At 42.1% G+C, this 27,883-nt stretch overlaps 1 protein-coding gene across 1 annotated transcript in view; it reads right to left on the reverse strand.

The window, feature by feature from the left end:
• Positions 1–27,883, reverse strand: part of gli2a (GLI family zinc finger 2a) — a 61,606-nt gene that overhangs the window by 15,468 nt on the left and 18,255 nt on the right. Inside the window, exons 3-5 of the mRNA XM_028393885.1 lie at positions 11,810–11,915; positions 4,350–4,555; positions 1,972–2,178 (exon numbers count right to left, since the gene is read on the reverse strand). Coding sequence (XP_028249686.1) covers positions 1,972–2,178; positions 4,350–4,555; positions 11,810–11,915 — 519 coding nt within the window. The remainder of the gene's footprint in view (positions 1–1,971; positions 2,179–4,349; positions 4,556–11,809; positions 11,916–27,883) is intronic.

Genomic DNA, 27,883 nt, shown 5'->3' on the forward strand with positions numbered 1-27,883 from the left:
CTTTTACTATGCTGGTTGGGTTTATACTACAGCTGTGGTAATTCAAAACAGCATCTTTAAAAGCTGTCATCTTTATTTTCTAGAGAGAAATTCCTGTGTGTAAGTGTCTGGCTTGAGGTATACCCAACAGTCAGACCAGAAAGACCTGCATTTCTGTCAAAAGATCCTTCACCGATGCATGTATGCACCACTTCACCAGTACATTTCTCATAGTAGCACTCAGTGCTTCACTGCACTTCACTTATCCAGAGGGAAAAGAGGGGTGGGAGGGTGCAATGGTTGATGGCTGCACTATGGGTTCACTGAGGTCTTGCGGTGGGTCTGCTGAATATTAGTGCATAAATTGATTTTTAATACAGGTTTTATCTGTGCTGCCTTCCAAAACTAACTAACATATTTGCTGCTGCTCCTCCTCTTTTGCTCTAGCAGTAAATAAGGTCTTTGATTCAAGCCCGAGGCTGCCCGCATTGACCATTAGCTGGCCACCTTGGTCAATATGGTCCCTGTGTCTAGAAGAGCCAGAGTGACCCCAACTCAACAACATCACTCCTAGGATGGTAGAACATTAAATAAAAGCTGCCGCAACGGTGGAAGCAAGTGTGGATGCTGCATTAAAGCAGGCAAGGGGGGTGAGGGAAAGGGGTTGTGGCTACATGAGCAAACAACCAGCCAACACCCAGCCCAAACAAGTGTGGGCAAAGCAGCACAGCGGCGGTCACTGAGGTGGTTGGAGGTAGAGAGGGGAAAGTAAAAGAGGTGGTCTACAGTTTCTAACTTTCAGCGCTGGTGTGTTGAACTAAGTGACTAAGGTAATTTAAAAGATTAATGACAGAGCTATCTGATCAAAATCTCCCCGTTTTGTTTTGTGACCTGCGTGCGTTAGGATGGCTGCATTAGTGTCTTTGCAGAGTGTGACATTGCAGCAATAGGGTTTTTTTCTGGGTGGGTGGTTGGAAAGTGTGAAAGAAAGAGTGAAGGCTCCTGTAGTGAAGTGGACCTCACTGCCAAGTGCCCTATTTGATTATCAGGCATCGAAAGGGCTGACTTTCATGGACAGTTTTCCACTCTGTGTGCTTTCTGTTTCCCATTCATGAGGGCTGAAAGTTTCTTGGATGCGTTCCCCTCCTAAAATCAAATGTCTGTTCTGCTGCCTGACCGTCACTTAAAGATAGAGGGCCGAAGTTCTGGCTGGCATAAAAGAACAGGCTGGTCTCTGTGAGTTTGTCTGCAAACACGTGTACAAGTCTGTGGGCACTTGCCTGCCAATGCCTGGCAGTCAAATTTATGCCTGCCACTGTGTGTGTGTGTGTGTATGGCAGCATTAACCTGCCTCATCCCTGCTATTTAAACAGGGAGCACTAGGTTAATCCCTGCCTTAACAGAGCAGAGATGAAGGTATCAGGCTATTACTGATGCGACTCAAACAGCCAATTTCCCTTCATGCTCCCCCTTTTTAGAGACATTTTTGTTGGATGTTACATGTAATAACAGTACAAACACACCTGAAACACCATCACAATGAGAGACTCTAACATGTGTTTTTACAAGCCGCTGACCTGGGGGCATTCAGTGTTTATGCACCCTCAACTAACATTGGCCTCCATGCATGTAAGTCTAAAAATCACTGACTTTGATGTGGAGAGCTCTTCCATGAAAAAAGAATAAGAGGATGGAACAAACATGCCTGGTGCTGAGAACAAAGGACAAGATGGCTGTTAAGTTTGCCCATTACTCTTAAACCAGGGATGAAAGACCTGCATATGTTTACTATTAGTAGAGTGGTAGTTGGTTGACATTACACTTGTATCACACTAGAACAAGCTGGAAATTCAGAACCGTCTTCTTTCCAGGGCCAAGAAGCTGTGGCTGACTTACTTATGACCTGCAGTCATGTGACAAAAATTTAGTTTTTGGCTGATTCTGAGGCTGACATTAATCCAATAGCAACACAGTAGGAATTTCTCTCCTCACCATCCACGGGGGTGATGTAATCCGGTAGATGAGCTGCAGCGGCTGCTGCTGCCGCTGCTGCTGCCACACCGCTCTGCATCAGCAGATCACCGTATGGGCTCCTCTGGCTGGCGCTGGCCATCAGGTGGTAGTACTCTGTGGGGTTGGCCCCTGGTGGTGGAGGAGGAAGACTGAACAGGGCACGATCCTTCAGGTGCTCGTGGGTCACTGCAGTGGAAGGGAAGTGATGAGGGACAACAGGTTAACTTCTTTTAGAAATTCTGCTCACCTTCTGTGTAGAGGTCATTATAACTCTTTGGGATTTTATTTTCCTTTAATGAATTTGTACATCCATAGACATCATTTCACATGGAGCTTGACAGAATGACAAAAACAAAGGCACCCACAGAAAGGTTGCAAGAAGGACTCAACAGAGATGAGATGAGCACACTGCTTTACAGATTTTATGATCTATGCTTGCGTGCATGCCCTGGGGCATGAGGCTTTTGATAAAAGATGTCTGATGTCTTTGATGCTTGCTGGGTTATGGGAAAATATCTCTGTGGAGTAGGAGAAGTGCCTGAGCAGGGCAATGGGGAACACACACACATGTTCATAATGTTGAGGAAGCATTAAACACTGCATGAGCAAAAGGAATATTGACATAAAAATGTGTTAACACCTGCATCTAGTAAAGCCACATTTAAAGATGTCAGGAACTATAAGAATGAGAGATGGATTACTTTTGCTCTTTCCTACATCTAACTGTGTCCGGCTGTGTCCCCCTTTTCCTGCCTCCTCCCTCCTCCTTCCCCCAGTGTGTATGGGTGTTTGGAGGAGACAGGAGTGTGGGCTAGTGGTGGATTAATATGCATGCTGTTGGTAAGGGGGGGTTGGGATCATAAGGAGGAGCAAAACCACCATTTTATTCTACTCTCAGCACACAGAAGCATACACAGGGCAAAAACCTGGATCCATCAGAAACTATTAGGCCATGGCTGCAGTAACAGTGCACAGGGCAATTTGTTTTGTGCAGCAGCAACGACCCAAGCCTAGTACTCTGGTTTTTCCATGGCTGCCAGATCACGTTATTGCATTTGCTGAGTAGCATTTTGTGCTCATGTGTGACCTCACAAACACAGAGGGATGAGGCAACAGATGCGCTACAGGCAGTTTACTGGCAGTAGCATACCTCACTCTACATTGGTAAGGATTCAGAAACCATATTTTCCAACGATCATAGAATAGATTACGTATGGCTTATGGTTTTGTTGTTAAATGTAACAAAATATTGGATATTTCCCCAAAACTACTTACTTAGATCAGTTTGCTCCCTTTACCAAGATGACGACCAACACTAGAGCCACAAAAAATACAACTCTTTTATTTTTTTGTAGTTTTGGCTTAACACGTTTTTTTAGATACATACATTTGTCCACTAATTACCAGATGTAAACCTAAAATCAGCTATGGTTTCACAAACAACACAAACCTGACACCCAGGTATTCCTGTCAGAAGTTTACACATGCTTCACTCAGCTCCATGTCTAAACAGAACTTTAGTTATGTTCTGCAGAGCTACAGAGTGGCCTCCATTTGGTGCCATACTTCCACTTTATCAGTGACAATATCTCTTCCGCATTGCTTCTCTTGAAATGTGGGTAGGTTGTTTTTGCCAGTAGCATGTGCCTAGTGATTTATTGGTGCCGGGTGCAAGCTGCGGCTCCGCTTCTTTCCGACCTGTTGTATCAACAGGGGTACTGAGGACAGGTCTGTCATTGTGTGGACCTAGTAGTTCAGGCCCATTGAGTGTCTGTCTGTACTAATTTCCATGGTTTCCCCTGCCCAAACACTGCAAGCTGCCTGCACCGCAAAGCATGTGCATGACGCAGCCACAAATCACCAGCATGCACACACACGCTGCATCAGAACATGCTTGATGAAAGGTATGCTTCAGTGCCCCATGTAGGGGAAAGTATAAGGTGTCAGACTAATTATCACAATTAGGTAAATAATCAGCTGTGTAAACAACAGTATGTGCACTTGCAGTGAGCTGCAGCTCAGCAGACGGAGTAGGTTTATGGAGAACAGGATACATAAATTCTAAACCCGCTCAACTCTTCACCTCCTTAATGCTGTTCAGAGCAGAGGCGAAGAAGGTGCCGTCTGACAGACTTTCCACATCACTTGCAGTTTATTCTTCAGTTTATATACATACATTAGAAGACTAAGGCTGAGTGTTTCCATCTCCCAGATGATGGAAGTATGTCTGTCTCTCTCTTAGCTACACGGTTAGCACATATGTCATCATTTTTTGAAGTATGTCACTGTGAAAGGCACTACCAAAAAATAAAAATAAAAATTTAGAACAGAAAAAAACATGTTTATGCTTTTCTTACCTTCAGCAGGACTAAGTCCTCGAGCTGCTGAGATCATTGAGAGAGTGGGACTGCCATGTACTGAGCGCAGGTAGTGCTCCATGTGGGGGCTGACATACGGATGTGGAGGGTTGAATGGTGAGTCACCTGTCCCTGCCGCCGCGTGGGGTGATAGGTGTATCAGAGAAATATCTGAGATGACTGGACTGCCTGTCAGTCCAGGAGGTCTGTGGAGAGGGGGTAAAAAATTTAACAAATTTACAAAAAATGGTAAGTGAAGGTGGGAAATAGAAAAGCATGCAGAGGGGGTTCGAGGGGAAGAGAAAAGCAGACAGGCGGGGATGGAGGGAGTGGAGGCAACCGGCCTTAATTTGACTACTTGAATTGTGTCATTAACATTGTGAGTGATCTCTTCACTAAAACATGAAGACTTGAGGATGAGACTTTTTTTTTTTTACAGAAGTGTCTGTCTCACCCATTCCTCTCCCCAGGCCCAAAGCTAATACATAATAATCCCCTTTTGTTCACCTTCTCCTATTAAGCCTTCCAGCTACAGACAAGTCAAGACCAAGGGCTTTTAGTGCAGGAGGCTATGAGGAAGAGTGCACTCAGTCTCTTTGGGTGGGCAGAACGGCGGGATCTCTCACATTAGGTATTACAAGGTGCATGATAAGAGAACACAAGCGGCTGCTTAAAGCTTTAAGTAGCTGCCTGTAGTCACCCTTTGGCTGGATGTTCAGTCTGAAGTTCTCTGTCAGCCTGCCGGTCAAATCAGGCTATACAATAAATTTGTCATCTCTGGCAGGTAATTGGTGGCTATGCTTGGAGGAATGTAGACAAGTGGGTGTTGTAAGTCTAGATTGCCCCAAGGGACAAGCTCCTGATAAAAATGTCTGCTAGCCGCTGGCAGTGGTACAACTCTTTGAAGGGACACTGGTGCTTATGTTGATCCAGTTTGCTTCAGCTGTGATAAGCAGCCTGTCGTCCCTCAGTGTGAGGTGTGAACATATGTAAAAATTGAGCACTGAGAGAGAGGAGGAAGCACACTTCTGATATTTGGCAGCTAATGTTCAAAGCTCTCATTCTGTTTTCACTATATATATTTGTGGCATGTCCATATTTGTCACAGAATTTGATGGACCATTAAAAATAAATACACTTCACAACCTTTCGAGTTTAACACCCTTTTTAAAACTAATATGATTAGTAAGTTGACTTTGTCTCCCAACCTGTGTCTGCTGCACTGTATCACTTTACAAAGCACAGGGCCAACTTTCAATAGGCTTAATAGTAATGTGAGATGGATGATGATGAGGATAAGAAATGCACACAGACACAGAAGGGGAGCTACAGTGTAATAAAATTTACGTAGTCGTGCACAATGGGTTTCAGTAAAAAATTAGCATTAGGAGTTTTCACCTAAATAAGTGAATCTTTATGCAGGCCTTGTGAAATCTCTATTATAACACTGCTTGCCTTTTGTCTCACTTTTTCTAAACTTCACTCTGTTATACTCATAAAACAATACAAAATAATAAAAAACAAGAGAATAGCTCTTATTCTCTATATTATGAGTGACTCAAACCAAATGCTGACACTTTACCAGCTTGATGATGTCTATGGCTGCTGTGAACAAATGAGTGTTTACATTTACAGTGTGGTTTGGATTCTTGGCAGCATCAAATGCAGTCTGGGTACACAACATGTGTATATATGTGTTAGAAAGGATAACCTACACAATCTACTCCTTTATTGTTTAAAACCATTCTGGAATATACCATCGTTTGACTGATGAAACGAGTGTGACTGCCTTATGGTTACAGCCATGAAAGGTGGGCCAGGGACCTGGCAGGGCTTAGCAGTACCCCCTCCCACTACCATCCTCCTTCAGAGTTTCCCTGCTCAGTCTCTCTTTCACTGTCTCTATGTGAACGCCAACCTGCACCCGGCCCAGCCCTGCCCAGGCCCTCGCTCCATTTCCAGTAAGCGCCTGCAGACTGCTGGCCTTGTCTAAGGGCCAACTTTCTGCCGTCGGGCCCACTCTTCCCCTACAAACATCCATAAAGAGCCCTCTGTTCTGGGCGGGAGGGGAGAAGTGAGAAGAAACAGACGCTCCATACACAAAAAACACGCTTTACTCGGTCCGCCTGTAAGCAGCATACAGAGAGGTTGGCACTGCCTTCTCAGATTAGTGCTCGGGTCCTTTACCTGGGTAAGATGGCATTGGTAATGACTCTCTATTTTGTTAGACTGGGTGACTCAAAAGGAATGTCACACTGGGATTCCCAGCGTTTGGCCTAATCATAATGCTAGAATGCAATAAAACCCAATATACAGTACTGTATTTCCTGAATGGACAGAATATTAGAAACACGTGCCTAATCCAAAGCACCAGTGTTCCACCCTTAATTGATGCTGATTTAACAATGGATCACAATAGGCAGCACATTAGGTTTTTATAAAAAGAAATACTGTATGGTGTAGTCACAATTGTGCTGCAGTTCAGTAAACTAAATTGATTGTATAATTTTTTTAACAGATTCCACTTAAGATTGTACGAGCACTTGTTGTTGGAGATCCCAACTGCATGTTGCACCTACCAAACTCATTTTTCAGTGCTTTACTTTAGACCTATATCTATCAACAATAGTTATTTGTTTCTTTGCTCATAGCAAACCAGTGTGTCGACGCACACATCACTCTAGCTGCAGTAAATCACTCCAACAGCCGTGAGCATATATGAAGCTGTGATAATAAGGTGAAATTTACTGCCGCTGCCTGTCAGGAGGCTGCAAATGATAGTCCTGTCTGGCAGGTACCATTATTGAAACCTTGTCAGTCCACCCTCTTTCTGACAAGATGTTACATGAAGTCTGTATGTTTTCTGGAGGCTCCAAAATCACAGGCTGAATGGGAAGCTCTTGGAGGGGCCTGTCTCTTAATCAGTAGCTGCCATTTAAAGAAGCTTCCATCATACTTGAACAGTATGGGTGGCTGCACAGATGAGAATATACTGACAAACAGCACGACCTATATTCTTTGCCATTTCTCCTGGTAAAGATGATAGAACATGGAGAAAAAGAGGTAGATGTATAGGAAGTCAGTGTGAGCCAGTGGATGACATGTTTTCAAGCAGGTAATTGCTATTTGTCTCAGTGTTCTGCACTGTGTGATTACATGCTCTGTTGTTCCATTGTTAAAACTCTGCTGTGAGAAAAAGTGATTTGGACAAGGTGCAACTTGTTGAGCACGATTAACTCTATGAGTAAGTGCATACCACAGAGCACATACATCAGAGCAGACTGCAGTGTGATTAGTGATCTGCTAAAAAAATAAAAATAAAAAAGACTAAAACTGATTCTTACCAAATGTATTTTTACAATAATGCACACTGACATAAAAGATAGTGACTAAAAGTGCTGTACTAACTATCTAATATCAAAATGCTTAAACATCAACAGTACAACTCCACTTTAGACATATTTTGTGCTAGACATAATGGATTAGCAGAGGTATCGACTGCATTTCTTTGTTTTCTTTTATCTACATTTAAATATAAGATTATTTTATATTTAAAGAATGGTGTAAAAGATTGTTATTTTTGACAAAGACAAATCTAACAAACCAGTATGTTCAATGCCTGAACATTTAACATATTTAATATTTGTTAGAATATTTATCTTCATTTGTTGATCACTAAACTGACACTTCACAGCATCCATTTAACATGTTTCCAAGTGAGGTCACATGGCCACACTCCAATTCCAAGTTCCCTTTGTGACTGCCTGCTTGCCTTCTAGCTGACCAACAAGTTAGAGTTCGCCTCTCTGGCGTTTTCCCGACTGGCTCGGGGTGGGATGAATTATGATGCGACACACTCCCTTCTGTACTTCTGGGCAGCCAAGGCGATCAAGATAAATCACCTCTCTACCCCACAGAGGCCATGCTGAGATCCTGCCTTAGTTGTTTTTGGGGCCCTGATCAGGATGCTGAGGGTTTTGGACACAACATGATACTCTACTCTCTCAGAAGCAGGGGCTTTGTACAAAGGAGGGGCCCAGCAGAACTATGTCAAGACGATGGGATAATATACCTAAAAGACACAGGATTAAAGAGAGGGTAATTATCTATTATTTGGCTCTACTGCTGTCACATACCATTTCATACAAAAATTACTTTGAGACCATGCGATAAACCATGAAAATTTCAGGCTATAGATTTGCAACATGCCCGTCTTTTGATTGATAGGTCCCTTGTCTTTTCAGCAGCACATTCCTGGCTGTAACTCAGGGGAGCATCCAAATTCAAACATTAGCCGTGACGATGAGCAGGGGCTTGGGCCAACAAGGAACAGCATAAGATAACAACATGTCAGTCAAAACCAAAACGACCAATCAAGCTGAATGTAAAATTACCCTCCACCCATCTCCCTTCTCAATGTTAACCAAACCAAAACAATAAAGGGAAAAAAACAACCCAAATGGCTGATGTGTAAACTGTATTTAATCAACACATTCCGCGCTGCGGGGCTGCAGGCCTTGAACAGGCTGACTGCCTGGTGAGTGGAACCACATCTGTTTGTGTACAGGGGCGGTGCAGGCCGCAGCACTGCCACACAAAAACCTTGGGCATATTTCAACTTTTCAGTGCTGCAATTTGCCCCCCGACTGCTTCCCAAAAAGCATAAATACGGGCTGTGGAATGAGCGGGGGATCTGTTTTTCTCATCCATTGCTTTGTCATTGAGGTTCTGGGAACGGAAGGCTGGATTTTGGATGCTAATTACCCGGTCAAACATGCTGGCACGGAGGCTGGCTTTCCTGCCCTGTGGGTTTGCATAGAAGATGCCCAAACTCCATAATATGCAGCAAACAGCACATAAGTAGTGTATGTAAGTCCAAGTTCTACTGTCAGCCCACAAAAAGCTCTTCCTAATTTGTTCCAGAGGCAGTTTGTATATGGCATGTTTTGTAAAAAACATCAAGGATTTAGGAATGTGTAGAAAAATACCTTCACCCAGCCTTTGACATCCTACCCTACCTTATAAAACTGATATATACTGCCCTTAAGACCTTTTCGTTCAAGCACCTGTATGAGTCAAAAGCCCCTCGCAGCTGTGATATGTAATACTTGTGGCTTCATCCTTGTGTTGAAATGACAGCATACTGGCATTCAGACACGGGACACTTTCATGGTAATATTCCTCACAGTGTTATTAAAACAAAGCCTTACCTCATGTTCCCCCTGTTCACAGATTTTACTCTTTTTTTACTGTTACTTTGAGTTTAAAGTGAACAGTTAAGAGTTTGTTATAGCCAGATAATGAAAGAAAGAATTGTCAGATACAAGCTTTTGATGTTCCTTGATTAATGGCTCAATTGGAAAATATGTCCAAATTTAAGCATGAAATTGTGACACTCCATTCAATAAACCACTTTATCGTGTGACAAAACTCCCTTCACTTAACGAGGCTTTGGCTGATCTACAGTTGATGTGCAAACCTGGTTTGTGGATGCTTTAAAATGCAAAGAATAAAATATCTACAGCATGTGAAGCTCTTAGATTGGTAACACTGTAATACTTTGAATTTTTGTAAAATAAATTCATTAGATGCGGCTGATATGAAAAACACCCTAGTAACTGTTTGAGGTTTCAGGTCAAGTGTATTTACAGCAGTAACATAAACCACTCATACTAACTCAAACAAAATCTACTAAGCTATACATTATAATTTAATTATAGGGCCTTTAGTGGTGATTCGATTTTCACAGAATGGTGTAAAAGTAAGTTGCACTTGGACACAAAGTCACAAGTAGAAAATGTAAAGTGTCATATTGATATACAGTATGCTCCAGTTTGTTTACTTAAATCTTCACCCAAAGAGCACGGCAGGCAGCAAGAACAGTGCTGCAGGATCTGCATTATGACAGCTGTGATAGAATGACCTGCAGCCCTCATTATGTTACATGCAAACAGTAATGAAGGGGGCTCAGCACGATTCTTCAGAAAGGAAGCCCATCTCTGACACTCGGCAGCCAAGCAGCTACTGACGAAGTGCTGCCACCATGTGCCCTGCACCGACTCCTTGCTCCATTTCTCCGGGATGGCGCACGGTAATTAGGTGAATTTGGCGCGGGTTGGGGAAGAGACAGCTAGATCAAGGCCTTGATGAATTAGTGGGTGCACTCTGTCAGAGTCGCATCACATTAATCACAACAAAGCGGGTGCACAGCCACACTCCCCCCCCACACTCCTCACCCCCGCCTTTCCCTCACTTTGCTGGTGATGAATAGCACTGCCTACGCTGTGTATCACCTGATCTTGCTGAATTTAAATGTAACAGCATAGTTCTCACAAAACCTCTATTGATCTTACTCCTGGGTTCCCCTCCTGGATTCCAATATTTTAGATAAGCGTACAGAGAAGGCCTGGCAGTGTTAAAAAGGCCAGACTTTTATGGTAATGCTACATTAATAAGTTAGGAAACAAATTGTTGTTTTTTTAGGTCAGGTTAGGATACAGTAAGTTGCTGAAACGAGCAGACATCTGGACTTGTTCTTTACTTTTCCTTTATAACAAATGATATTAAAGTATATTACAAGTAGATTTATTGCTTCAACTTTCTGAAGTGAATTATTTATGTACTTCTTTCAACTTCATCTTCCACTAAGCTTTCTGACTGCAGAGCTGTTCAAACTGCACACGAGCTTCTTGGCAGTCCTTCTCATTTTTGGGTGATGCCAGCACCAGAGAGCTCTCCAAGTCCCAAACCATGAAATGTTAGGAGAGGAGATAGAAGAGGAAATGTTAACAGTCTGTTGTATTGGTACTAATGTGATTTGTCTCTCTTCATCTCCCTCTTGCTCTAGCTTTGATGTACTTCTCTCTTGGCTCTCTCAGTCAGGAGATGTCTTTACCGCTCTGGTGCAGACAAATGGGAATTCTCAGAGAAACAAACCAATGAAAAGCGATAATCAGTGCTTTCAGACATTATTTATTCCAGGGAAATCTTCTGTATAAAGGACTAATGCATCGATGTGTTGGTTGACAAGACGTGACAAACTAAAACATGAGGTTAAATAATATGCAGGGGCTAATTTAGACGTGCTCCTATGCCTCGTTTTAGCATGATTTAATGCCCATTTTTTCCATCACAATTAATGCAACAGTGAGTAAAATGTGGTTGTGTTAGCTTCAGCAACCAGCACTGCATAAACTGAATGCCCCAGATATAACAAAAAGTGAGGCATTGACAACATTGTCAACATCCGCAGAAAACTGGGAGGGGGCTAATTACTGGCATTGTTTCCAGTTCAAATGTGAAGGGTATCCTTACATAGAAAGTGTGATATGTTTGGTATCTCGAGTAGAAGTTAACATGTAAAGTCCTGTTAATGTGACCAATGTGATACCAATGTGAGAACCAATTGGCGGGCCACTGCAAAAAATGTTAATTCCAAAGAAATACTGATATCCACTTACCCATGCATGGTGTGGAGTGGGTGAGGCTCATAATGGTATCGCCCCTCATGGTGCCTCATGTCGATTGGAATAGGTGTGTGAAATGTGGGAAAGAGGTGGTGAGCACCTGTAAGTACAAGATTGAAAAAGCCTTAGTTTTTGAAAACAGCCCTTCTTAAAACCAGCACTGAAATTAAATACAGGTGACAGTTACTGACTAATGCTTGCAATACAGTATGAAATGTAACTCTAGCATTTTACAGTTCCTGTAATCCACCAGTAATTGAAACCTTCCACACTGTCTGTGGCTTTTGCCTGGAGAGCTGTTCATTCATTAATGGCTCTCTCTATCCAATAAGACCAAAGCAGGTTTTACACAACAATGAATGTTGTTTTTATGTGTCTGACAAAGAATGCACACATTTCCTGCCATAAATTGTCTGATGACCCAAGGGTAGTCTCATTAGAACAATGCAGTTGGCTCTAATTAATTACTGTCATTAGAGGGGGTAAGTTGGAGACATTTCTGTGTGGATTTAAAGAGAAAGAGAGACCTCTAATCAGAGACTCCTTTGTCATGTTTGAGCTTCATGTCTAATGGCAAAAAATAAACTCACAGCCCCAAATGCTTTTAGAATACAGCCTGAGCAATATTGGCCTGCTGATATAAGTCATTGATTGGTCTAAATGTGCTTCAGCTCCATTCACAATACATATGGTAGAGTAGATGCATCATAGCTCATCAGAGCTCAGACATCAAGATATTTTACTCCCCTGTCTCAAAAGAATGCTTTACTAAATCTGTACTTCAAAAACATTTTCACAATAAATTCAGTTCAGTGTATGTCTTCACTTTTGAGGGCACAGAAAAAACACAGAGTTATAGAGCTCCCGCGGGTTGATCTGTGGTTGTCATTAGGATTCTTTAGCTCTACGTGGTCCACTAAACATGAGACCACCAAGGTTAAAGGTTAAAGCTCAGTGAGATCTGATCATTATCCTTTTCTGGGAGGAACATTAGCAGGAAGTATTTTAAGTCTTTAAGTCATTTCTGTTTTTGTTTTTCTATCTTCACAACATCTAACTTTTTTCACACAAACAAATATAAGAAATTGAGAAAATGTGGATAAACCTTATTTATATTAAAATTAAAGTGACAGAGTGATGGGTTTGTGTATGATTATCATGTTTAGAAAAGAACAGTTAAAATAACTCTAAAGTTTTCCATGTATAGAAACAGCTTCCTGTTTGAGATGTGCCTCAGGATTTCTAACTCATTCTGTGAAAACAAGGTGTAACAGGACTCTGTGCCTTCAGGCGATGATAAAACGTTGGATGTTGTTTTTAGGTGATGCCAGTCACAAAGACAGACATTACTGCTACTTAACCCTGATTGAGCCTTTTGTTACAGTGACTGGGGCAATCATCATGACGTTGTGCCATCTTGTTCTTAGCTAATTCTGATGGGATTACACCCAGCTGGGGGTGGAGAGGTTCCCTGAAGGCAGCTCAGAACTGTGAAACATTTGACTGTTGTGGAATGTATTTAACAACAGGCATTATCTGCCAATGATTGTTTTCACTTTGAAAACCTGGCTTCACTGATGCATCCACTGCAATCAGTGGATTAAGATAAGAAATGCAATCAATCAATTCATGTTAGCAAAATTAGTCAAACTGTTCTTATTTTATACATCATCAGGTAAAATAAACAGACTGAGCATACAGAGACTTGACCCATGAAGACAAAGTGAGTTGTAAAAATCCTCCTCTCGCCTCTGAGCTCAGAAGGCCAAGGGGCTCTGTGTTTCTACTAAGATCTATGCTGCTGGATCGCAGCCAGTGACCCTCCCTTGCTTTTGTGTGTGAGATAGACGGCCAATTTCGAGTCAACTTGTGTGCTACAAAGCCAAAAGAGGCACCCAGTAAATGAGTGAGAGGGAGTTGAGTGCTGGGAAACAGAGTTTAAGCTTTGTTTCACAAGTGGAGCCAGAAGTTCAAACTTTGTCTGAGAGGTGCCCCCTGATTGTGCTGCCTGGCACCTCTCTGGTAGGATACGACGGGAAAGGCACAGGACAAGGAGGACTGCCTATGACAGAGATATAATGGTTGGAATCTTGTTTTCTATTTCTTCTTCCACTGCTCATATGCCGTGATGTCTTTCAACAGGTAGTTGTCTAACTTCGCTCAGTAGGGAACATTGGTAAAGAAAAACATATGCACACACTGACAACCAAGCAGGAGCTCCAGAGGCTGAATTCTCCCCCCCTCTTGGCTCTTCATAGGATTGTGCTGCTGGATGTGGGGGTGATAAGGGCTGACCAGGGCGTTCCATCACCCAAGACAGCTGCATTGTTTGCTGAGCTGCTGGGGACAACTGCCGACAAGTACATGGCCAGGACCATTCACACGTCTTCGTTTCTAGATTTACCGCCTGCCTGTCCCCTTTGGGTGTGTTGGCAGGAGGGGTTACTCCTCCCTGCACTTTCATCCAATACAGTTTGAACAGCACGAGTACATCTTGTCCCAAACAAAACCATGACAACAATATGTATGGGTCTGCTAAGAAAAAAGTAATTTATCCCAAAAAGTCATCATTCATCAATCATGTATCAGTGAGAAACTGTAAAAACAGAAGGCATCATCTGATGGTCTTTAAATGCATCATGTATGATGTACAATGTCTCAACTGCAACAAGATTCTGTTGAAACAAAAATCTGCACTTCTGCATTTAACTACTAAGCCATGACATACTAACATGCAACAAACACTCATCGTCCTAAAGATACTGTCTTTATTTGGCTACACAGGCCACTGAAGCTTTGTCATTTTCATTAGCTCCCATGTTTTCCTGCTAATTCCGTGACCAATGGCAACAGTCCAAATTACAGTGCACCATACACTGGGGCACTTTTGTGCTGGTGCAATCTTATAACATGAATCAACCCTGTCCTTTTCAGGCTCAATATCTGCTCTGATCTCTCTTCACGTGTTTGTTTTAAGATCCAACATATCTTTGCCCCCATAATGAGGCTCCAGACGTGCCAAACATCCTGCCAAGCAGCAGAGAGAGCCCCACATCTTCTCATCTTTTTTTTTTCAGTTTGCATCTTAAAGCTGCGGTTTGATCTCTCACTAAAGACAATGCCAGGTGTTCAATGTTAACAAAGGCCCCTTCCAGTCCCATGACTCAAAAAGCACTCTCTCATTATGTCCAAATGAAGCCCCAGATCAGGACCATCCTGAAGTGGAGAGCAGAGTGGGTTCATGTGTTCGAGGAAGTACTCAATGATAATAATAATGGCCTTAGAGGCTGGGCCAGGAATAATTTTCAGGACAAAAAAAGGCTTTTGTGGTGCTTTGAGAGACGGGGAACACGGAGAAGGAAAGAAGGAAGAGAAGAGCAGAGGAGTAGGAGAGGTGGGGGTGCTACATTCAGACAGGAAATTCCACCAGAAAAAGTTGGCCTGGGTCCTAACTACACAGCACCGTGCCAACGGCTATACACAAATGCTCATGTGCTTGCATACACGCTCACAATTACACACACAGACACTGATTTGTTCTGCAGTTCAGTAAGCAGCCATCAGGAGAGACAAACACAAATGTCTCACTTGGAGGTCGAACAGAAATGCTCTCTTTAAACACAGACACACGAAACACACTACAGCTCGCGCTATGCCCAAGGTTAATAAAAAGTGTGTGTTTAGACTAATCCGGGAATCCTGCTCTACACACACAACATGAAACCTGTAGGTTTAGTTTGCAAGACGCTGCTTCCTCTAGGGCAGTACATGGGCGAGTGATGGCGACAGAGGGATTACGGGCTTACAGGAGAGCACGAAACCACTGCCATCCATGAAAGGAAGTCTTAACAGGGTGGCTCTTTACTTTTAACAGCCCTTGGGGAGGGTAAAATGATACCTTTTTCATTGATAGGGGGATTTTGGGCAGAAGGTAAGTGGATTAGGCCAATGGTCTCCGTCATGACACAAGATGGTTTAAGCGGAAATTCATTAGTTCCTGTGAACTTGTGTGAATGTGTACAGGATATGTTATGATGTATACATTACACATTTCTGCCTAGGACAGCCAACAGTCATTTTGCAGAGGGTTCAGTCAGCACTGTAAGGACAGTTTGGTGCTTGAACCAACATTTTAAAGAATGTTATCAAACAGTTTCTAATATCTCACTGTCCATCATTGTTGCATTCATAAATATGATTTTTATAACGCATTGTGTGCATATGAGAGTGAAAGATTAAAATCTTAGCAAATGGGTCTGTGTTTATATCTCGTTGCCATGACACCACCCTACGCATCCCCCCCCCCAGATGTGTTGTATCATCTGGCAGTGCTGTGCTGCACAGCGTCCGAGGCCTCTGTTGCCTCCGCTCCATATCCCGGCATGTTTACAGATCCCACTCAGACCCAGCTGGCTTCACTCCTCCACGATTAGTCTCTGTCAAATCTGCGTGTCTGCCTCAGCCAATCACTCCTCCTTCTCAGCATCAACCGCACAAACCCACCACCAGTGTGATCCATCACCTGGGTTACAAGGTGCTACACCGCCTCCTCTAATTGTTCTAAAGACTGAGTGCTACCCATACTTAAGCTCACCTGGGTCACTGTTAGCTGGTGGTGCTAACGTCCACTCAGTGTAAAATGGCCATCAAGGGAAAAGGGGAGGCGGGCACTTCTAAATCCAAACTTTTTGTCTTTTTTATTTCTGAAGGTCGGCAAAAATGTTAAGATTTCTGCCCACTGATTTATCATTGTGGAAATACTGATATAATTACTGTCATTGTATATTGGACATTTAGTATGGTGTATCCTGTGTAATGTGCAGGTAGCTTGCTTCAGTGTTCCTATCTGTAAAGACTGATGTGGTGTCAGGATAATCAGCTGCCTGTGCAGACTTCTGATTTATTGCCTAGCTGCACACACAGGTGTGAGGCTGGTCAAGCAATTAATGCACTGGGTTTGTTACTGTTGAAGAGCTGGTGGTCGACATCGTTCTTTTCCTCTCTTCTCTCATGGCTGCGCAGCATTTGCTCGCCAGCTTCTGGCAAGTGCAAAAATACCAATCAAGCCAAGTCACTTCAAACGGCGAGAACTCTGAGCTTTCCTCTGTCTCCCGTGAGCCCTTTAACCTCTCAGACACAGCTGACAGAGAAGCTGCCAGTTCACACAAAGAGCGTCCTCAGCGCCCTATGACGGCATCCTTAGTGCAAGCTCAGCACCCTCCCGCCCCAACTCGTAAACAGGGCTTTTTCTTTAAGGGGAAGAAGGCAGAGGAAGTACCCAAAACAGCGGACACAATGTGTGGGAGAAGAAGGCAGTGCACATCAATCTAAGGCCGACTCAGCTGGGGGTCACCCTGAGGTGAGAGCCCCCCCTCCCCCTCCTCTGGGGAAACCAGAGTGAGAGACTGGGAAGTATCTCCTGCATGGGCTTGGCCTGGTCTCCATCAAACTGCCACAGTGAGTCAGTAAGATGTGTCCGTGGTGAAGACACAAATGTAATTTAGAGCACAGATGGACTTAAAAAAAGGCCAGAGGTAAATTCTTCTGGGGGGAATGTTTATACCCATCAGCAGGAAGGTTTAATTAAATAAACAGCAGATAGCTATTACTGTGCAGCAGCTCTAATGTGGGACATTTTAAAATTAATTGTAGGAAACAGGCATTGGTACACCTTATTCTTGCATTAAGGTCTGTGTGTTCTTTTTTATTTTACGACTGGCTTCTCTCTGTACTTCAGCTGACTGTTGGTGGCATTCATAACACAGGCTAAAGCATCTTAAGTGCAGGCCCCTGCACTCTTGGGTCAGCCATCCCCGATAAGATAAAACATTGAGACTGCACTGTTTATACACGCACACAGACACGCAGGATCTCATAAACCCCCTTCTTGTCTGGCCTCTTTCTTCGAGGCAGGATTCAGTGTGGAAACTCTGGGAATTGGTTTTAAAGCACTAACAAGAAACAGCTGTGAAACAGGTCAGAGGGCCTCTAACCAAATGGATTGGCTCTCAGGTGATTTTTTTCCCTTCCCCGTCTAATAATGCTGCACTGTTCCTTTGCTGTTAGTTAGGTGGACCTCATTTAATAGTCCATGCGTTAACAGGAACAATTGAGCTAATAGCAGTTGTCATATTTATGATTATTTTTTTGACTGAGCATTACACAGGTGACGGCTTGTGCCCACATATCAGTAAATATCCAATATTGTGCCACTGTATAAAATATCACCTGCTTCAAATGGTGGTGTAGTACAGACCCAAAACTCCAAATGGGAGGCTCACTATCTTGGCAGAGTCGGCCTATCTCCTGGTTAATTCCAGTTGATGGTCTAAGAGGAGAGGAGTGAGCTTTGAGATGACAACCTTATGGAAGTTTGTAGGAATTGAGCCAACCTCAGGTGGCCACTGGAGGAACTTTTTTTTCAGGCATATGCAAAGACAAGGTAATTCCTTGATTTATTTATAGCAAGACTGGCCAGTTAATTAAAGTTAATTATCTTGGTGCAAGGGGGTAGTGTGACTGCTCAGTCGCTAGAACACTAGCCCTGAAAAGCGTCAGACACAGTGGAGACAAAAAGCTACAAATTTCCACTCAATGTACTAACATCTGTTTGTTGGTCATTGGACTTGTGTTCAGGAAGGCTGTAACAACAGCTAGTTATTGGTAAATGTAGCCAGTGTCAGTTTTTCTTCCTGTCTCTCTTGTCCCGATTGGAATCACTAAACAAACTCCCTGGCTTCAGGCTAGATCAACAGAAAAAAACGAGGAGATGAGGCTGATGCAGCGATAAGCAAAGAGGAAAGGAGAGAGGAAGTGGGAACGGGTTTGTATTATTAGGGCCACCACCTCTGGGAAGTGCCAGGTCATAAAACATGTGCTTTTAATGCTTCTCTGCCTTCGGGTGACAGGATTACGACAGGGCCCATGCCCTTTTTACTGATACATAAGAGTACATACTGATGCATATATTATCAATGCTGGATTAGGGAGCTTTGGCAGTAAGGGTGGCACTGTGAACAGTCATACTTGATTCTTTCTGGTTATTCCTGCAGCCTGGAGGGCAGCTGATATGTTTACTTGGCTTTAATGCAAGTATGGAAGTCAAATAAACAAGCGACCCTGTGAGTAACACATGCCGCTTTCATCAGGCCTTCACTGCCAATGGGGTCCGGGGTTTTGCCAAATTAAAAAAAAAAAAAAAAAAAAAGGAGCCTGATCCATGTTAGTCTACATGCCTGTCTTCATTAGATGATATGCAGGCAAATGGAAAGGCCATCAAGGAGACCGGTGGAAAGCTTAAGTCAGAGAGGAAATGGAAACCACAGAGAACAGTTAGTCCACAGGGGTAATGACACTACAGCTTGTGTACAAATCAAAGAAAGTTTGTTTTTTTCTGCTGAGCTGTTCTTGAAATCCTGAGCATCTTCAGTTGTGTGTGTTTGTGTGCGCATGCCATTTGACGTTTGACGGTGGGTGCAGATGAAGCCTCTGAAGGCTCCAGAGACAGAAGCGAGTGGCCAGGACATTACTCAGCAACAACAAACAACAGCCCTCAAGATAAGGAATCATTTGTCACTGGAGCTGCACTGACAAACAGCATGCATTGTGTGATAAAATTAGCCGCCACGCTGCTTCCCTTGTGTTACACTGTGAGAACTGAGTCGCCCCAGGGTATGCCTGTTGGGGAATCTCCTTTATCTGACACTTTCATGGATGCAGACAGGAAGGGTTTTCAATCATCAAGGCGCTTCGCAACTTTGTACTGCAACATTATTTATGTGGTTTTGTTTTAGGCTTGGACGCATTCTAGTTTAGCATTATGAATTATTTTACTATTTCAATATGAAAAATACAAAAAAATCCCATGTTTTTTAATAATGTATATTTTATTGTATATCTCCATATATCGTGACTGTTTTTCACACAGTTTTTTTTAGTTACACACATCCCCACTGGGAACCTGACTAGTTTAACCACAGACCTCTACTGGTGACCACATAGCAGACCACTAGAGCTGTTGGCCTGCCATATATGCCTTGCTCAAAACCACTTCAAGAGTAGCTGTCACAGTCCAACCGATTTTCCCACAAGTCCTGGGAGCTTAAAGCAGCAACTGCCTTGTTCATTTGTATTTTAACTTAATACAAAGTTGCACATTGTCAGGTATATGTGAAGGCGGCAGCTACATCCCAGCCAAGTTTTAGTGATTAAAACATAGTATTGCACAAGTTTTCTTACTGAATTTGTCAGACTTTAAATTGGCTCTTGAATACACCACATGTGTTGCGTGGATCAGTAGGAAAAGATACTAAAATCTAAGCTTCAAATTGTGATATTTCATCACAGACACTTATATATTAAACATATCTTAAATACAAAATGCAATTCACCAAAAAAACTCTTTGTAAACAAGATTGTAAAAACACACAAAAAATGTTTTTGCGCAGCCAGGGTGGCAAGATTTGTCATCTGATCTGATAGATTTCTACATTTGATGTGCAGAGTGGAGTGAAAAACTGGTGTGTATGGGTTAATAATTAGTTTTATGCACAAATACCAATGCTCTGGCAACCTAGCTGTATAACCATTTGCTAGATACAAGCTTCTTTAGCTGAATAATGCTAAAAGAAAAAGGAAAATCTGCATTGAATTTTGCCTTGATTAATAATAATTGTGTCATTCAAAGTCTCCCTTGGACTTCATTTAAGCTAATTAAAGCCATTAGTGATTAAAAAAGATCTGAAAGTCTTTCATTTAGTCATTTACCAATTAACTCTAAAGGTGTCAATAGGGCCTTGAACCCTATTAGTTAAATGTGACTTCACAGCCCTAACTGTACAGATTAAACAAGTAAAAAGAACCATGAATTCACTGGTTCATAGTCTCGTTTCTCCCAGCAACATAACAAATGTGTTCATTTACAGAGCTCCACACATGTACCCTTCCAGTGTTTCGGTGAACATGTCCAAACATGTTTATGTCAAAATAGAAGAAACCAATTCCACACTGAGGCATGTGATCAAAAAGTTACAGATTGCTTTGAGCCAAGAGCTGGGTGATGACAGTGGTGCAATCAAGTAGCTGAAGACATAGCTAAAGCATGCAGGTTCTGATTAAGGCCTGAATTCTCTACTGTATATCCCCCACGTCTGTCCACATGTAACCTGAAACTGAAAGAGCGGCAGGCGACTGAGCTGTGATCACAGGGATAAAGGCCTCATTTGTAAAACAGTTCAAAGTACTGTATTACAAATTAAGATAAAGTCATTCATAAAAAAATCTCCCAAACTAACAGATACTCATGCACTGATATTGCCCAACCCATTTTGGCTGAAAATATATGGACATTTCACAATCACCTAATTACAGAAGTAGAGGAATTATGATATTAAAATGAATAGTTAAATCTGTTGTCTTAACGTAGTTCTTTATATCATGATCAAAGCTCAGTTACCATGAGCAAACAGCACGTTTACCGATAGATCATATAGCATAGTGTATCTTTCCTTTTTAAGCCAATTTGCAGATACCGGTGTACATGATTTGCTGACGTGCATTGTGGGAAATGTAGTATTTTGCATTTAAGCCTGTATATTACAACAGCATGACTAAATTCCAGATGTGGTTATGGTTGCCATTATTATATGTGACACACATACATAATACCGTGCCATCATACCATGGACGTTTGAACTATTTAATCACACTCTATCAATGAGCCCATGTTGTCACTGACTCCCTGCCAGACAGCTTCCATCAACACACAAAATGAAACATTATGGAACAAAGTCAAGATGCTGGCAGGTAAGTATTTTATGTACAACAGTAATGGCAACAGAGGGATTTAATCACATCTGATGTTTTGGATATGTTGATTAAGACTCCCTGTGTAGGAGAATTTCTCAGTCTTAGTGACGGCACTACCGAGCAGCGACATAGTGAAGCAATTACAGTGTGGATTCAAGCCAGACTCCAGACTCCAGACCAAATCCATGGCAAAGTATGCTTATCTCAAACGGATCCAAAAAGTGGGGTGAACCTTTTTAAGTCCACTTTACAGTCTGTTTCCAGATCTGAATTCCATTTATTAAATGCGTTATTTTATACCTCTTTAAGAATCCCAAAGGGGAGTTTAGCTTTTATGTACAAAACAAACAAGACTACAGACTATAGATACTTAGTCTGATTTTCCCTTCAGTAGAAACAAACAGGCTCCTTCTGTTGGAGATGTTCCTCAAAGTTTTGGTCTTTGTGGCCTTTGTTTTTGCAAAGCCTTGATTAGAAAGCATTTTCCCTTCACCCTGCCTTGAAGCTTAAAATCTAAGAGCACACTGGAGTTTTAACAACCCATGCTGGCTCTTCATAATGACCCACATGTGGCACAGTTGTGATCTCCATCAAACTACTCTTGTTTCTTTCTGTGGGGAGAGAGTGCCACATGCTGTCACTGGATTATTCTTCGTTGTCTCTTTACATGCACCACATAAAGCACTTGAAACAACATCAGTGTGAAGTTACAGTGTGCTGTGGTTTTGAGATGAATCGTGGACTGGTGGCAGATTTAACCATCTCTAGGACAACACTTCAGAGCTGCTGTGTACCTACACATTTTATAGCTCATGTGTTCCTTAGAATAAACAGCCACAGGCGGCATTGCATACAGAGTATTCACTACACCTACTTCTTATTCATGTTGTTGTTTTCAGTGTGAGCCCACACACCAGTGTATATGTCACGAGACACCACTGTCCTATTTCTGTCCATCCAGCATCAACACCATTTGACACTTCAGAAAAGCTGCGATTTGTTTTTATAGTCCCCCATGGATTGGTGATAGCTCTTAATCTTAAATGGCGTTGAGTCAGAGCCATGGCCTTGGCACACGATATTATAACTTTTTTCTGGGAAAAAAAGAAGCAGCCCAGCTTTGGTATAGCACGTCTTTAACACCAAATACAGACTTGCAAAGGTAAGAAGCAAAACTAGAGCCTGATACGGAAGCTTCGGACTGATACTTTCTTTTTCATGCATATAATCATAGGTGTGTGCCTGTGGCTGTCTGATTCTGTCCAGTAATATCAGCAAACTAATATGTTGTTTGAATCAGCAGATTCTGTAGGTCTCCAGTCTTGGGCAAAGAAGACAAGCTCACTTTTCATTTCGTTGACTTGCTGACTCAAGTGACATTATTTGTGGCTGCTTATCAGACTTTCCTTCTGGAAAAACAAAAGGATTTTTCCAACTAGACATTGGTGGAGTTCCCCAAATACTTTGTATACCAGGGATTTAATGCGAAGTTGTTATTATATGCAGCCAGTGTAGGTCTGCAGTGATTGGAAGACCAAGCAAGGCGTGAGTGCGTGTTTTGTCTGTACAAAGACCCTATTTAAAGCTAACTACTCTACTACAGAGCCTATAGAAACAGAGCTCTGTTTCTATAGCGATAGGCCATCTGATCTCCCCTGTCAGACCGCCACTTGTCAGCTCCTATTAGGGCTAGCAGTTGCCTCAGCTTACATGTGGTACCCATCACCCCAGACCGTGAGGTAGCGATCCAGTTTGGCTGCTACAGTGCCTGGCCCCCGGGGACACTTGGTTCACTCAGTCCAGGAATCACCTCAGGTTATATGTGCCGTGTTATGACAGCCTAATGGTGCTAGTAACTGTGTGGCAGCAGAGTGAGGGGAGGGAGGAGGTAGACAGGAGGAAGACATGAAGGTGAATGTGTGTACGGTACACACATTTGCCTTTCGCAAAGATCAGCGTCAATGTCTGCAATAGGTATTCCCCAATAACTTTATGAATTTCAGGCATTTCTTTTCTAGCTTAATCTGTCTTGCAGATTCTTAGGAACCAGAATTTAAGTTGTGTATGTGGCCAAGAAAAAATAATGAATAAATATTCATATCTAAGCTAATTTTATGAGCTGTTTTGGTTGCCTGTCCTGCATGATGAGAGGTGACTCACCAGAAATGAAAGCCTCCTGTTATTGTAGTTACTCCATCAGCCCAGAAGCCAAGTTCTGAGGCAATTAAACTGTCTGTACAGCTTTGAGAAGCTGCCTAAGCTAAACATTAACCAAACAGTCAGGACACACAGGCTCATTTCACAAAATGACTAGTAGTCTGAGCTTAGCACACCTGCGAAAACATTTTTACTGCAGGTAACGTTGGATAAGTTAGTTAGCATGGCTGAACATGGCCATGACATGCCTTACAAGGCTGTGAAGGCAGCTTTTTTCTTATTTGGGATGCATCGTACAACTCAAGGGTTGCACCAATGTTTCATCAATGGCGCTTTTTTTTAGCTATATTTGAAGAAACCTTCAAATGGGCCTTTGTAGGATGCAAAAACATTAAGCAGTAACCTGAATGATTTTCTTGAAGCCATATTTTTGTTATTAAATAATCTGCCAGTTACTTCACTGATTATTTTGTCATACCAAAAAGTCAACAAACTACAAGAGAAGCTGCACATTTGACACAAAGTAATGACTAATCAGTCATCAGTATACATGATTAATTATTTCAGCTCTAAAGCATTGAGAAAATCTCAACATGTTAAGATGTTAAAGACAAACAAGCCTTCGTCAGAGTTTGGACACTTGTCACTTCAGGTTAAACTGCATTTAAAATATGTGAAAAAGAAAACCGTCTGCAAATTTCTTCAGACTAAATACACAACTTAATGACGTGTTGATGGATAGTCTTGCTGTATCCATATATTTCTCCATATGCACCTCTTGGAACATTTATAACTTAGGTCAATATTTGCTCACATCTGTCATTATGGCTTACTGTGAAAGTACCCGGTGTGGATGTTAATTGCTGTGCTTGTCATGGAATGGCTTTTGCATTTGGAATGATTTTATGAGGTGATTTCCAGTCTGTAAAGGGTAAGGGTCCCCACAGTTTTACCAACTTGTGCCAATGATCCCCCTCCCCCCACCCCCAACTTTCAACAAAAGCATATTTGGTCTGGCTTTATGGAAGTCAATATTAGCCACATTAATTGGGAGACAAAAAAAATGAAAACTCCACGTGGAGGGCATAGAAAGAAGGGGTCCAAAGCTTACTGTCGCTGCCTGTGAGTCCTCCCCCTATGTCCGAGGCTTAGGGCTACTTCCTCCTCTATAATTAAGGGGTTATCCCCTGCACAATGGAGAAATTAAACTGCAAAACCTTGCAAGGCAAATTACAGCTTTTCTTGGGAGTCAGAGGAAGCGTCTTGATATGTAAACAATACCCCCTCTTCAACTGAGTACCCTCTCTGTCACCCCCCCACCTCTTCCCCCTGCTTCCCTCTTTGTTCCGTGGGAATTTCAGATGGGCCAGATTCTCTCTAAGACTACAACTCTGCTGAATACAGAGGATTTACAGTACCTTTATCGCTTAAGCATCTCAAACCTGTTTTGCCAAAGCTAACACTCAGAGAATGAGCCCTCCACTCTTGCATAGAGCATGAACACATACACACATGTTGCCAGTACACAAGTTTACTTATTCAAATAGAGTCTAAGTTTTTTTTTTACTAAGTTTTTATGAAATCACAGTTGCAAAATAACAATATTTGTGTTGATGTATTGACAAAGAAAAGATAAAGGCTAATCTCTGATTAGATAAATATCTCAAGACAGGGTACAAGATGTGATTGTACACTAAGTCAAGTGAATATGAAAGTGTCTTTATGCTAAAGATGCACGTCTGCATAAAGGATCTTGTACATTTAAACAGGAGTTCTGTAGCATTAGGACTGGATGCCACAAGAAGAGGCAAGCACAGAGGAAACCAAAATCTAAACCATTAACACATACACACCAAATGTCTATATGTGGCAATGGAATGGTTGTTTATTAGTGTGTATCTTGTGTGAATGTAAACATAGCATGGAAAAAGGAAAAGTGGATCTAATTTGAGTATGTGTTTAAGGAGCAAGTATTGGATAATGGTTGGTTTTCTTTTGAACTGAAGCACCGCTGTGCCAAGACTGAAACACCTCTTACATATCACTGGACAAGCATGTTGTATGATGAAGCTGGTCAAGCAGACAGCTATTCTGTCTATGGCCCAATCTGCAGACGTATGTCTACCATGAACATGTCTGTATTTGCTGCTGTCAGGGGATGACCTTGCTTCTCTTTGAAGCCAGAGCCAGGAATTCTCAGGCTTAGCTAGCACCACCGGGGAAATCACCTGGCAAACAAAACACAACACGCTTACACGCTATACCAACACACAGGCTTTCATTCAACAAACCCCTTTCATTCACAGACTGTTTATTAGACGGACGCCTCCTATCACTTACATAATACAGCTAAAGCAGAGCAGTAAGCACAAAATAAGGATACAATTATATATTTATATAAGAAGACTTGCATTAAGTGGCTATCTAAGAATGAATGAACAAATGGATGAATGATTTTGAACACCAGGGTGTATATCTAAAGTTCTGATGTATTGAGGAATTGAATTGGTAAAGAAGAAACTTTTAGATTCAAATATCAGACATCTTGTTTCCAGAAACAGACACCGACATACAAAAAAAACATTCCCGTCCACCCTAGCCAGCAATACCACTCAATCATCTGTTGCTACCCAGCTGTTACAGGACGACTCTCTTTATTCCTGCATATTTCCTGCAGCTGTATGATGAATAACATTACAAATCAGTTTTCCATATGGCAGCAGTTTGTTTGCTTTTTTTTAGAGAGAGCGAGAGACTATGACAACCAAACCCGGACCTTCTGACAGACTTTACAGAGCAGTGTGACTAATAGTGGCACAATCATGAAGCACTTTCTCACAAAGAATATGACACTGTAGAAAAATGTATGCTCAGAGCAGGTAGGGATGTCTCACCAAAATATGTTGATTTATTTCAGCGTAACGAATGGTACAAGAACTAAGAAATCCAGCCTCCAGCTTGAATTCCCACACCACATTATATTAAAAATATAGTGTGATCTTCTTTGTCAATCAACCACATAGTAACAGCCTGATCTGCCCATCGCAGACAGATTAGCTTAGGTTAGCATAAGAGTGCAGTTTGTTACATTGCTACATTTACAAGTGTATTTTTGAATTCTCAAGAGAGTTAAGCTATTTTCTGTGCTTCCAGCCTCCTAGCTTATTATAAAGAGATGAAGCTAATATACGTCTTTGTTTGTTTGTTTTTTTTGTCTCTAAAGTTTGAAGTTTAATTGAAGGTGAAGTTTAATTTGACGTGCGTGTGGGAAGCCTTTTTCATTTTATCTTGTTTAGAGGACACGGTCCAAGATCCAGTGAGCATGGACAGCATTTGTTTGTTATACCTGTGTCCGCTATTTACACAGACACCCTCTTCTGCTTATTTTGCTGGTCACCCAATTTACTGCAATGGATGGCTGGTGTTGTGGCCGCACGTTCACCCTTCCGGGGATGTGGCCATGAAAACATATTGTAAAAGTTTATTTTTTCATACATGTTTATGGAATTTCTCTGCCTCTGCTGCAAACCCAGCTGCTGACTGGGCAGGACAGTTTGGGTTTCTGGCTATGACCGTTGTATTTAAAAGTGTGAACCCAGAGGCTGGCAGGTGACATGTATGAACAAGCCCGGCTCTGTGTGTCTATGACCCAGTACAGAGTGATTAGGCTAATTGCTAAATGCTACCAGAGGCAGGAGAGCAGGAGTGTTGAAACCTTAGATCTGTAATTACAAGAAGCAGCATTTCCCTTTGGAGGAATTTCACTGATGAAAAAAATCAATTTCCTCCTCTTGCTTTCTTGGGTGGCTTACAACCAGGACAATTACAGCAGAGCTTTAATTGTAAAGACACACACAATTTGTTCAGTGGCTTATTCAGGCTGGAACAAATCTAATCTGGTGGGCGTCTTTGGGAACATTTTATTAAAATGCACATTAGGTTCATTCAAACATTTTAAGGTGTATACTCTCTTATGCATTTCCAACTGATGCCTTGGTAACCACAGTATTGTACGTTTCATCACGGATGAGTGGGCTTCCCTGCTCCACACAGCACTGTATCTTTCCTCAAGCAGTGTTTCTCTGTTTCTCTGAGGGCGGACTA

The sequence above is a fragment of the Parambassis ranga genome, chromosome 21 (assembly GCF_900634625.1).
Source record: "Parambassis ranga chromosome 21, fParRan2.1, whole genome shotgun sequence".
Classification (NCBI taxonomy): Eukaryota; Metazoa; Chordata; class Actinopteri; family Ambassidae; genus Parambassis; species Parambassis ranga.